This window comes from Vipera berus (genome assembly GCF_964194415.1).
Source record: "Vipera berus genome assembly, chromosome: 3".
NCBI lineage: Eukaryota > Metazoa > Chordata > Lepidosauria > Squamata > Viperidae > Vipera > Vipera berus.
Genome location: NC_138204.1, coordinates 34149324 through 34162359, shown reverse-complemented (window position 1 = coordinate 34162359; position 13036 = coordinate 34149324). Strand labels below are relative to the sequence as shown.

At 34.8% G+C, this 13036-nt stretch overlaps 1 protein-coding gene across 6 annotated transcripts in view; it reads right to left on the bottom strand.

Annotated features, from left to right (window-relative positions):
• The window catches only part of CPNE1 (copine 1), a 61507-nt gene that overhangs the window by 15598 nt on the left and 32873 nt on the right, over positions 1–13036 (bottom strand). For 5 of the 6 annotated variants that reach the window (XM_081323909.1, XM_081323910.1, XM_081323913.1 and 2 more), the window contains 6 exons: positions 10639–10767; positions 8917–9096; positions 8077–8151; positions 7779–7850; positions 3557–3640; positions 2155–2244 (listed from right to left, as the gene is read on the bottom strand). In XM_081323909.1, coding sequence (XP_081180035.1) covers positions 2155–2244; positions 3557–3640; positions 7779–7850; positions 8077–8151; positions 8917–9096; positions 10639–10767 — 630 coding nt within the window. Of the gene's footprint in view, positions 1–2154; positions 2245–3556; positions 3641–7778; positions 7851–8076; positions 8152–8916; positions 9097–10621; positions 10768–13036 lie in introns of those variants that run through there. The other variant, XM_081323914.1, reaches the window with a different exon arrangement.

Here is a 13036-nt window from a genome sequence, read left to right as displayed (position 1 = left end):
TTGTCTGTTATCTTCTATCAAGAAGCCTTAACTAAACAGGAGAAACTGCATACCTCTTAACTTTTTTCTATAGGAGGACAAACAAAGAACATGCTGTTGCAAGGAGGAAATACTATACAAAAGAGATTTTAGTTCAGGGTCATTACCCATTCAAAAGGAAGAAGGAGCTCACTGTATTTTTTTTTAGTGTGAGCTTATCTTAGCATAGGATAGCTATGTATTTCTAATCCATCAGTTTCTTATTTCATTCAACCTTCTCATTCCTACTCTTCTGAATTTTTTCATATTTTTGAAACTTTTCTCCCAACAGAGGAAGAAATCATTATAGTTTAATTATTTCAACTTATGTTAATGTGTTAATTATAAACCCATTATGATTCATAATGCTGTATTAATATCTATTAGTAGCAGTCTTAAAAGATTTCTTCTATATAAAATGTCAGTTCCTATCCTGAAGTTTTTTTACATTCAACCCTGGGTTGTGAAAGTTGAGTGGTGGTATTTAAAATTTAAGTTAAAATCAAACAAGTTGAAATGTCATATTAATGTCAGAGAGACAGGCCGAGCCAGGAGGAGAAGTCAAAAATTAATCTAGAATCCCTATGTAAGCGTAAGAGAATGAAATCTAAAGCACCCATCCCCGCCCCATGGTGTTGAATCTTATCTATCCTAGCCCAGGTACAAACCGTCATTCTAAAAACATTCCTGTATATAGGCTTGAGCAATAAAACAGCTAGTTGAATTATTCATGTGTGGATCTGATGGATCTGATTGTTTGCACCTAACAAGTAATGACTAGGCCATTAGGTGACTTTTTTATGAACATCAGCAAAATAAATATATTAGGCAGTTTCATGCACCAATCTGAAATATAATTTTAAAAAGTGATTAATTATGAGAAGTTTTGTAATCACTGTATTCTAGAATGTTTTGACATGAGCATGCTGGTTTTATAAATCTTATGCCAAAAACCCCCAATAGGTATTTCTGGTACATTCAGGTCATGTTTTTATATCTTACCATAATCAACAATATGTCACACTTACTTTGCAAAATGCAAGCTCATACTTTATATCTTCATAATCTTGGTCTTCAAGAAAAATACATTTCTTAAGTGTAAATACTAAATAACAATAGCATAATTTTTAAATATACAGGTTATCCTCATTTAGCAATTGCCTTGGACAACGATTGTTTGCAGTATAACTGTGATGAAAAAATAACTTTGTAACCAATGCCCATATCTGCAACTTCACAGAAGCTCTGTCAAACGTTTAGTCACTAAATATTAATGTTGTTCTGTGACTGAGTTGTTTTTCTTTCCACTCACTCTTGCAGAGAGATTAACTAACAAGCTATCTTTCCACAGCACAACTGTCCTAATCTCATCCCTCCCACTGCTGCCTGATACTGACAAGACCCTAATCAGTTTCACACTAAAAAGTTTTTGTTTGCTTCCTAAGTAGCTCTTGCTTACAGACATAAAAGGACTGCTGTGTGCCTGCTTGTTCTCTTGTAATCCCTTTCACTGCAATGAATCTAAATACAAACATTAATTCACTTTTTGTTAATTATCCCAGTAGTGCATGTGAGCATTCATACAGAGGGAGAGAGAAAAAAAGAGGGGGAGTGAACTGCTATAGAATTTGCCCTTTCATTTATTTTCCTCATCAGTTGATACTCAGAAACCTTCCCTACGTTTGGGCTCACCTAGCTTTTTAGAGTTGTTTCCTTCTGATACTGTATTATCAAAGGAAAGCTGAAATAAAATTATAAGTGCAGGTCACAGTCATGTGATTTTCATTTAATGAAACTTTGCTTAATGACTGAGTTACAGGAACCAATTGCAGTCACTAAATGAGGACTACCTATATTTTTGCTGTTCAGCATAGATCTATTACACATACTACAATCAAAAGCATCGGGGAGAGAAGGGGAATTGTATCAAGTAATTTATGAAACTATTTCAGAAAAATAAACAGATGAAGGTGGAGAGAGAAGCAGTTTGCTTTATAAATAATAAGCCAATTAAATCCTCATACATAAATAAGTTTTAATTTTAACTCATCTAAACATCAGGCATCATATCAGAACAAAAAAATGAGTTGAATAAAATGAGTTCTTAACTTGTCTGAAATTAATCATTGTCCTCACCTTGATTTGCCTGTTGAAGTCACCGCTACAAAATGTTTGCAAAGGTACGCTGAACTTTTTCCAGGAAGGATTTAAATTGTTCTTAATTACCTAAAATATTATTTTAAATAGTTATAATCAATGTATATTATGAAAGCACATGTTTACTCATATTTTTATATCTCTGCAAAGATTTTTTTGGTCATGATCACATTTGTTCAAGACAACCACAATGTTACCTTATACTCTTGAACTTTTTTCTGAAGTAACAATTGTATTTGTTGTAAGCCTCCACGTGCGATGGGTGGCATATAAGTTGAATGAATGAATGAATGAATGAAATAAAGTTAGCATTCCTTAAATTAATGAATTTGATTCATTTCCTAAGTCCTATTTAAACACATTTTCAATATGTGCTTCAATTAATATTTCAGTTCCATCATGGATGAAAGTTTAAGTTGGCTAGGCCTACAAGATTCCTAGAGCCAGTTTGTGAAGCCTTCTTCTATCAACATCCCAATTGACTTGTTTGTTGTTATCCAATGATTAACAGAGTCCAAAAAATTACAGGCAGAAATCTACTTTGCCTTTGAAAAGCTGTTCCTGATGGCTAGTATAGAATTAAGTGAAATGAGAGGCATTACCCAAATCAATGAAATATCTTTTTATGAGGTAGGAACTCTGCTTGCACAAAGTGCTTATGTCTAACCTCTGCAAATAAAGAGTTCAGTTTTGTAGCTGAATAACTTTAAGGGCTGACTTAATATTTTGGAAATAGCCTGCCCCAAACTGTCCAAACTTTACCTGGAATCTATACGGTAGACACTTTTTTCTTTTCTTTTAAAACAGCAGAGATTGCTTGTCTAGAATACTTATGCATCATTTCCAAAGTTTCTTTGCACTTACAATTTGACTGAAACTTATCCCTTTCCTTCCCATACCCAAGCGCTCCTGCTGGCCCTTGCATTGTCCAACAATGGCCAAGAATCCCTGTCCCCATAATCTCACCTTGCACCAAAGAGTGCAAGTGAGATAACCAAAGATGGTAGAGGTCACTTTGATCTGAGAACGGGCCCTATTATCACTGAATGTGATACTCGCTTTCCCCTCCCTGAGAGGCATTTTATATAAATGCACGCCCCCAGGACTTTTACTCTTCCTTCCCCTTTTTGTTGTCATAATTCCATCATTTGCAAGAGACTGAATCTTCAGAATAATAAAACAAGTCTGAAGCTGTGCAGAAACTTTTGAAGGAAGACATGGTAATTAGAGAAACCCATCCTACTTCACGGAAAACAAAAATCTGTCCAAATCAATCTTATTTATCCAATTTGAAACACCACCCAACTTTAACCATAGGTCTGTAACTCCCCATTAATATGTAACTCTTAATGAACGAAGGTGGAATCGCTGGAAATCTTACCTCTGATCGGTATACAAGTTGCCATTTTCCACTATCACTCTGTTTATAGAATTCCAAAAATGGGTCTGATTTGCCTAAAAAGTCCTGTATTGGGAAAATATTTTTTATACAGACATAGGAAAACTAAAATGTTTCATCTAAAGCAATGTATAGATAGTCCTTGACTTACAACAGTTCATTTAGTAACCATCTGAAGTTACAAAGGCCCCCCAAAAAGTGACTTATTATTGTTGTTGTTTTTTGTTGTTCTTGTTGCAGCATCCCCACGGTCATGTGATCAAAATTCAGATGCTTGGCAACTGACTCATATTTATGACAGTTGCAGCATCCTGGGAAATATGATCTCCTTTTGCAACTTTCTGACAAGAAAGTCAATGGAACGCCAGATTCAGTTAACAACCATGTAACTAACGTAACAGTTGTAGTGATTCACTTAACAACTGTGGCAAGAAAGTTCGTAAAATAGGGCAAAATTCACTTAACAACTGTCTCGTTTATCAACAGAAAATTTAGGCTCAATTGTGTTCATTAGTCAAGGACTATCTCTACTCTTCCAATTATTTCTATGATATACAAAATCTATGGTAAAATATAAAAAAACCGTTCACAGATTCAATGAAATACTCCTAATTTCTGACTTGTAATGGTCATTTTCTTTTACAGATTTCAATGCTTTTCTCATTTAAGAGCCTGAAAATATTATATGGTTATACCTTGGGAATATGGTTAATGTAATTTGCACTAAATGCAAGTTAACTAGAGTTACAACTATTATTCTTTTGTAGGAAACCTATAGACTGAGGTAGCCATCTATATTTACCTACAATATTCATCAATGAATCATGAAATTTCCTATCAACAGTTTCAGTCAATTGTCAATTCTTTCTTTGTCTGACTTTGAATTGCAGAAGCTCGTGTTTGTAACATCTAGCCTAATTATTTGCTCATTATTTTTACTTTTCCTTGCCTCTGGACTTTTGCTTGATTTCTTGTTTGAAAGAGGAAACCTTAAATATTCTTTTGCTCTACTTTGATTGATCCCACTTAAAATATTACTCGAGTATGGATATTAAAATTTGTAATGGATTTTGGAATTGGAACATAGTTATGATGGCTTTTTATGCCGTTTAGGAGTTAATTCTTTTCAAGAAAACATTAAGAAAATTAAGCTTATGTTATATTTTAGTAGACTCAATGTACATTTTTTCTTGCTTCATCTGTCTTCTTCCACATCTTAATTATTTCAATCTATCTATCTAGGGGATATTCAAGCATGGGACAAATCTTTATTTCCTGTGTCGGCCTAACCTGAAGACCATCGACAGGCAGTAGTCACACTGGTGACAGCTCATATTTGTGTAATTTTTTTTAAATTGCTAACAAAGAATTAAGGGAGACTGATATGCATTTCAAACTTATTAGTTTTCATCAGTCAGCCATACCCCTTCTGAGAGAGAATATATATATATATATATATATATATATATATATATATATATATATATATATATATATATATATATATATGTAGGTCTAGAGTCTCGGGTTTCTTCCCGCGTTCCTTTCATCTTCAGAAAGTTGTGGCGACGTTTCGACGAAATCCCATCCGTCATCATCAGGCCGGAGTATTCCTCCTGCTGCTTTCAGGAGCAATGCGTGGTCTGTCTGTTCCTTTCCTTCTAACTGCCGGTGGGGCTGTGTTCCGACTGGGTGGAGGCGTGGCTGCTTTCTGATTGGGTGGGGGTGTCTTCCGACTGGGTGGAGGCGTGGTTGTCTTCTGATTGAGAGGAGGCGTGGCTGTCTTCTGATTGGGTGGATGTGTGGTTGTCTTCCGATTGGTTGGAGGCGTGGCTGTCTTCTGATTGGGTGGGGTGTGTTCTGAATGGGTGGGGTTTTTTGTTGTGTCGTAATATCCTGAGTGTTGTGATTTGGTGTCTTGAGGAGTGGGCTGTGTAGTGGCCTCCAGAGCTTTGGCTTGGCTCCGAGTTCGAGGACCCGCCATGTATCTCTGGTATGGGTCAGTCAGGTTCGTGTGTGCGTTCTTCTGCTTGGGTGATAGCACTTTTGCTTGACTTGTTCTATCTTCTGTGTGGGAGAGTTTTTGTTCTGGGTGTGGATGAGTCTTGCTGGGGCTGGTGGCATTTGGGGTTGTTTGTTGGTTTTTTAAATCCTTGTTTGCTGAAATTCGTTTGTCTATCAATGCTGGTTTCCAAATGGCATGTAGGCGGGAGGTGTCGTCTCGCTTGTTCATACTGTCTGGGTGTTTTTCTATTTCAATGGCTTCTCTGATTATTCTGCTATTGAGATGTTCTATTTTGGCGATTGTTTTTGTACCTTCAAAATTGATGTTGTGTCCCGTAGTGTTTATGTGTTGTACTAGTGAAGATGTGCGATCTTTCTTCTGTACTGAGTTCTTATGTTCTTCTACACGTACCTCTATTCTTCTGTTAGTCTGTCCGATGTATGTTGCTGGACAGGAGGCGCATGGGATTTGGTATATGCCCTGGTTTTCCAGTTCTATTTTGTCTTTGGGATTTCTCAGGATGGTTGATATCTTTCTGTCAGTGTTAAATGCGGTTTTGATGTTATGTTTGCGTAGTACTTTACTGATTTTGTCGGTTGTTCCTTTTATGTAGGGCAAGATGGCTCGTCCGTTGTTCTGTTCTTCTTCTTGGATGTTTTTCTGTTTCGGAGTCCGCTGCTGAATTATATTGGTGATTTTGTTTTTTTGGAACTTGTTTGCTGTCAATATGTCTGTCAGGGTGTGTAGTTCTGTTTGTATATGTGTTTCATCTGCAAGGCGTCTGGTTCTTGTTATTAGTGTTTTGGCTACTGAATTTATTTGTGCTGGGTGATGATGTGATTGCGCATTGAGGTAACGGTTGGTGTGTGTTTTCTTTCGGTAGACTGTGTGTCCTAGGGTTCCGTTTTGTTTTTTGTATATAAGTACTGCCTAATATGCAATCAGCCCAGGTTCGAATCTCAGAAGGGTATAGCTGACTGATGAAGACTAAAGAGTCAGAAATGCATTTCAGTTTCCCTTTAATTCTTTGTTAGTAATTTACACAAATATATGAACTGTCCGGTGTGACTACAGCCTGTTCGATGGCCTTCAAGATAGGCTGAAAACAGGAAATAAAGATTTGCCCCATGTTTGGGGCCTAGCAAGGTAATCTAAATAGTTAACATTTGAAACATATATATATATATATATATATATATATATATATATATATATATATATATATATATATATATATATATATATATATATATATATATATATATATATATATATATATATATATATATATATATATATATATATATATATATACATATACATATACACATATATATATATACATATATATATATACACACACACACACACACAGAGAGAGAGAGAGAGAGAGAGAGAGAGAGAGAGAGAGAGAGAGAGAGAGAGAGAGAACAATACCAGATAGATGGCTTTTCTATTAAAAAAACACACATAATTGTAAATTATGACAGAACTGTTCTATTCTTGCTGTAATGTTTAGCACAGTTCATCCTGAACTTTCCATAAGTATTGAAGCACCCAGTGCTGATTGTTCTTGGTGAGTTGCTGCTTGTTAACTGGAAGTCTACAGAAGGAAGCTACCTCATGCTAGAGGCACTAGGGTACTAGATATGTAACACTTATGCCCACTGAATTCAGTTTCCACTTTGCTTTAGTTATTTAGGGAAGGAAAAACTTAGCTGGAAGTGCCCAAGGACTCCTGGGAGTGCCTTTTGCCTATACTGCTGACAATGTCCTGTACCACATAAAGGGAAGGATACTGATACATAGTAAGCCAGCAGCACGGTAGGAGGCCTCTTTTAGTAAAACACTAATAGTATTGGAATAATATATGATAGAAGTACTGCATACATACAGCCTCAAACACTAAGTCTAGGTCTGTTGCCCCACTTCCACGTTCAAAGAATGAGACTTATCGATTGCCTCCTCTGAAAAAAAAAAGCAGAAAAGCTCTGGTGGAAAAATAGGGGGTTGTTTCCAACTTTCACAACTGGTGAATCGATGTAGATGAATTAAGTTCTAAGATAAGGGATTTTGACTCACTAAGTTCTGGAGGTTCATTCCTGGACAGAAGTGTAGACTGAAGCTTTGGGATTAAGGTGATTTCAAAATTAGAGCATGATTGAACTACTAGAATTATGTTTTTACACTTCTTTTTACCTTTTTGTCTAAATTCCGAGCTTCAACATCAATAGAAACAACTCTGGTATCTTTAATCTCTTCTGCACAAATCTGCAGGTTGAAGGAAATGTTTTAGTAATCTTGGAAGACACCCTATTATTGTAAAATATTTATTTAAAAATTAAGTTTGATAAAAAAAAATTATAAACCACAATGATTACATCGTATTAGGATAACTGAAGGGAAAAATGCTTGAGATATATTAAACTCTAGAAGAAACAGATGTCTAACTTAACCCATATATTCACAACAAATTATAACTGAATTTTCCTTTTACCATAATAGTGCCTTTTCCTGCAGGCTTTCCTTTCTTCAACATTAAAGGCTGAACAAGTATTTTACTTGATACAACCTAAAATATAAATAGCATACATTATTCAGATTATACAAGAAAAATATGAAAATGTGCCTAATAATTATTTATATTGTAAAAGTCTGAATCATTAATCCCAATAAAAGATTACACTGCATGGTTATTTTATAAGAAAGCGCTTCTTGGGGTCCCTAGTGGGAGGTATGAGTAATTTAGAAGGACAGTCACATTTTTTATTTAAAACACTTATTTAGGCTGGGACAGTCAACATGGGAGAACTGTCAAAATTAACTCTTGGCTGTGTTCATTTTAATTGTGCAAGCTAGTAACTGGTACTACAAAATTTGAGGACCTCTGTGACATATAAATTTAAATCTTATTGTTAAAATAAGTGGTGTATTTCTTAGCTGACTCCATAATTTGACTTATTCATGGGAGATATATCCAAATACATTTAGCACTTTAGCAGTTTTGTGGCATAGCAAATTTTGGGAATTTTTTGAGATCAAACAATTTTTACTTATAAAATTACTCTTCTTATGAATGCAATCCTCCAGGTGAAATAGAAATAATTGGCTGTACAGTTGTTTAAGGATTCTGGCAGACAGCATCCAAGAAACCCAGGAAATCTCCTTCTTCTCAACAAGAATAACAAAACAGAAGAACAGTAATTTGCTATCTCTTTTTTAACTTAAACTACAGCTTCTGAACTTTAATATCTCCTTTCATTTATTCACTACCAAAAAAGAATCTAAAACTTTACTTAACATTTTATATAGTAATGATCATAGTTGTTTACAGTACCTGACCCAGGGTACATTCAGCACCTCCAAGATAATCATCATCACTTAAGTCATATGACTTATTATCAATATCATATATACCAAATTTCAGCTTTTGAACTTTCTCAAAATAATAATCAATTAGCAGCTTTTTCGAAAATTGAGGATTCTGGCAATTCTTTATTTTTTCAGTTCGATCCAACTAGGACAACAAAAAGAAAGAAAAAGGTCTGCTTAACACACAATGCAGTGTGAACAAAATAGATTCATATATAGCATTCCCCCAGGCTTCATTTCACTTTGGGAGATCAGTAGTAAGAGGCAAGTTGACATCCAAGGAAGCTTCTCTGCTTTTTTTCTAAGCAAAAATGTGCAGAAAAACATGATGCTCTTCTTCTATACATAATTAGAAAGCATACCTCACCAGCAATAATGAATACTATGGATTTTTATACACCACTCACCCCCAAACTTTTAATCTTTAGGTGAAAATAGCATTTTATATAATCAAATTAACAGAACTATGTGTAATTATATTGGGCCATTATAAAAACTTATGCTATGGAACAGAAATATTTTGAATAGGACCAACTTGTGATTGAACAAAATGCTGAGTTTTCCTATTCTATTTCAAGGTAAAAAAGATAAAGGAGTCCCTGCAAATTTTACTCTGCTAGTCATTGGCTGACTGTAGGGGGCAGTGCTCATCTCCATTTCAAAACCATTGAGCCAGTGCTGTCTGAAGACATTTCCATGGTCACGTGGCCAGCAGGACATCACAAAATGCTGTTACCTTCCCACTGAAGTGATACCTATTCATCTACTCGCATTTGCATGCTTTCAAACTGTTAGGTTGGCAGGAGCTGGGGCGAGGACGGGAGCTCACCCCATCATGTGGTGCTTGGGTCTCGAACCTGGGCTGCTGGCTTTCCAGCTGACAAGCCCAGCATTTTAACTGCTGAGCCACCACCCCACCCCATTCTATTACAAACAAGATATTAAATATAAAAGAATATAAAAGAAAAAGAAAAAAGAAAGAAAAAGATAAAACATAGTCTTTGAGATATTGTGTCCAGTATTTTTCTACAAAATGCTGAGAAAGGTAAAAGGAAAGCAAAAAAATACAACCAGTAGCAAGGTGAATGGATTCTATTAAAACTTATTTCGGTATACAGTTAGGTTTGAGAAGATCTAAACAGCCTGGCTAGGGTCAGATCATCCTGGAGAAGGTTTATTTATGTAATTGCTAAAAATAAAGTTCTTGCAACATGCTATATCCAAATGCTGCTTCAAATAATTAAAAGGAATTAATTAAGTGCAATAATAATACTTTCAATATTACAAAGAAAATGTATTTTATCTGTAGACAGATAAAGCCACTGTGTATGCATTCCAAAAAAATGAGTAAGAGTTCCTTTCTCATTACAGTCTATTTCTTTTTCCCATTTCAAACTATTCAATAACAGGAAGCAAAATTATTTAATAATAAATAAATTTTAAAATTCAATGGGTTATGCTAAATAACTAAAAATTCAATGTAATAATAAAAATCATTTTGAGATCATTTAATTGTGTTTATGGTTTTTTATGGGAATTGAAATTCAGTGGATTTACCATAAAATTTGCCAAAAATAATTCCTTGGAATTGTTTCCACTGAAGTTAATTTAATCATATTTAAAACCAATCTATATCAAAAAGCTTTACCTACATCTAGTAATTTTATTACCATCAAAAATTCCTTACTTCAGTCCACTGATCACCACCAACATTTTGAAGCAAGACACACAGAGGATCAGATTTTGAGCCAACATCCTTATCAATCAGGTTGTCACAGGAAATGGACAGTTCCACCTTGGTCACGCAGTGAGCCATCTATAAACAGATTGAAAACAAAATAATGAATAGTCATTAAATGATAAATTCGGTGTACTACGTATATGGAATCTAGATTGATTTATATATCAATATATCTGCTGATAGTGTTCTTCGTTAGTTCTATATTGGTTTCTTATTGTTACTATTCTTTTAGCATTTAAACCAATCAAAGAATGGAACACAAATGTTAACAAAGCTGAATGAATTTGGCTGAATACCAACCAAGTCTTTTTCACCACACGTATTTATACTATTATGAAAACAATCATGCAGTAACAATATTTAGCAAGATACCTAATCTGTTGTTTAATATTGTTTCATACTATTCCTTTAAAACAATACAAAACAGTAGATTCCACTTACATTTACTTTTTTAAGTCACAGAAAAAGATAAAAAGTTCAGAGAACAAAACTCCTAAGTTTTTCTTCCTAATGTAAATAATTTCAAAAGCAAAAGAGAACTAAACGATAGCAACCATGTCAGCAGTCCCATACAACGCCAAAAAAATACTCATTGCTGCAGAGTGCCAAATGTATAATTATATCAATAATGAATGATATGTTATAATCTATTCAGTTTCTGTTGTTACAGTTCTGTTACTCCACTCCCAGATTCTCAAAATACTGATACAACATCAGTTTCAGACACATTAGACTGGGTAAACCAGTATAAAGCAGACTGCCTCTTGAATACATGGACACCAAAAATATAAATGCAAGTATGCTTTGTCTACGTTGAGTCCTAAATCTGAACAAACACAGAACGGATAATATCAAACAGTTTCTGCATACTTAAAAAAATAGAAATTTCAGCAATTCAAATATTAATATATACAGCTAGATATTCTTTTCAGTTGGAGAGACAGACAACAGTAGTCTCCAAATAAAAACTGTGTAACACATTGTCACACATGTTTTATTGGTGGCATTTCAATTGTTGTTTACAATAACCTTATATTGACAAATAACTGAAAAAAGCATTTAAAAAGTTAAGTTTATCACTTACTTTGAAAATACATATTTAATTTTAAAAATCCTATTGCTAGTTAATTGTGCACTTCAATATCTAATACAATAACAGCAAAAACCAAAGAATTTAGAAAACTGATTTGATATCTGTAAACTATGCAAGCATCCCATTCCTCTCTAACGCAAGAAAAAAATTTAAGCCAATGAATATTATTTTCAAACACTAAAGCATCGAACTACACTAACAAGCACACAGTGGTAGATATGAACATTCAACTGCTTTATGTAGTTCCCAAAGAACAGTGTGAACGGTAAACTTAAATATCAACCAGTTTATATAACAGAGCCTGAACTAACATGCTAACAATACTTTGTACTAGCATGAAGAAAAAATATTTGTTTTCTTAGGCAGTGCAAAATCATATTGCAGTGGAAGTCAGAGCAAACAAGAAACACCCTGTCACATCCAGAAATTTAAAATTCAGCAGTTTTAAGATTTAGCTTTACAAATTAAAAGCTTGTTATTTTAATGCATGGTTTCCCGCTATAGTTCAGTCAGTCTACTTCTTCTTGCCAATTGGGTACATTCCTACTCTGCCACTTTCCACCATTTCATTGGATGCTAGTTTACTAATCCATTGCCAATTTTAAATTATGATATTTGGCTATTCTGTCCTCCTTACATATTTTTAATTTTTTTTCCTTTTCTGTGAATTCTCTTCTCTCTAATCATTTTCTTTGACCTTTGCTTTGAGTTCCTTGCCTATTTCTGTCCTACCTTCAGTCAACTTTCTCTTGTGACTGCTGATTATAACTAATTTTCACACAGCAGGCTACCATTGTTAGTGGTACTTGCTGCTTACATGAGATCCTCTGAGGACAGTATGACTTTTTACCTAGGACAGTGGCCCCCAACCTTTTGGGCACCAGGGACCAGTTCTGTGGAGACAGATTTTTCCCCAGATCAGAGGGGGCGTGGTTTCTCATGCTGCCTGCTTATCGCAAATGGGGCTTCACTTGTTTGCACGGCCCAGTTGCTGGCATGCTGCGGACCCATGCTGGTGCACAGACCAGAGGTTGGGAACCCGTAACTTAGATAGTTAGCATCTGGGACAGAGTTCAACCTGTTTCTTTCCATGGTTTTTGAGTCACATCATTATCAACTCACTTTTGGATGTTATTCACTAAAAGCATCAATGGAATGGATCCCACTTCTTGTTACATAGTCAACAACAAATAACAAGACAGGGACCAAAAATGAAAAACAAAACAAAACCCAGCTGCTGGGTAGATCTGC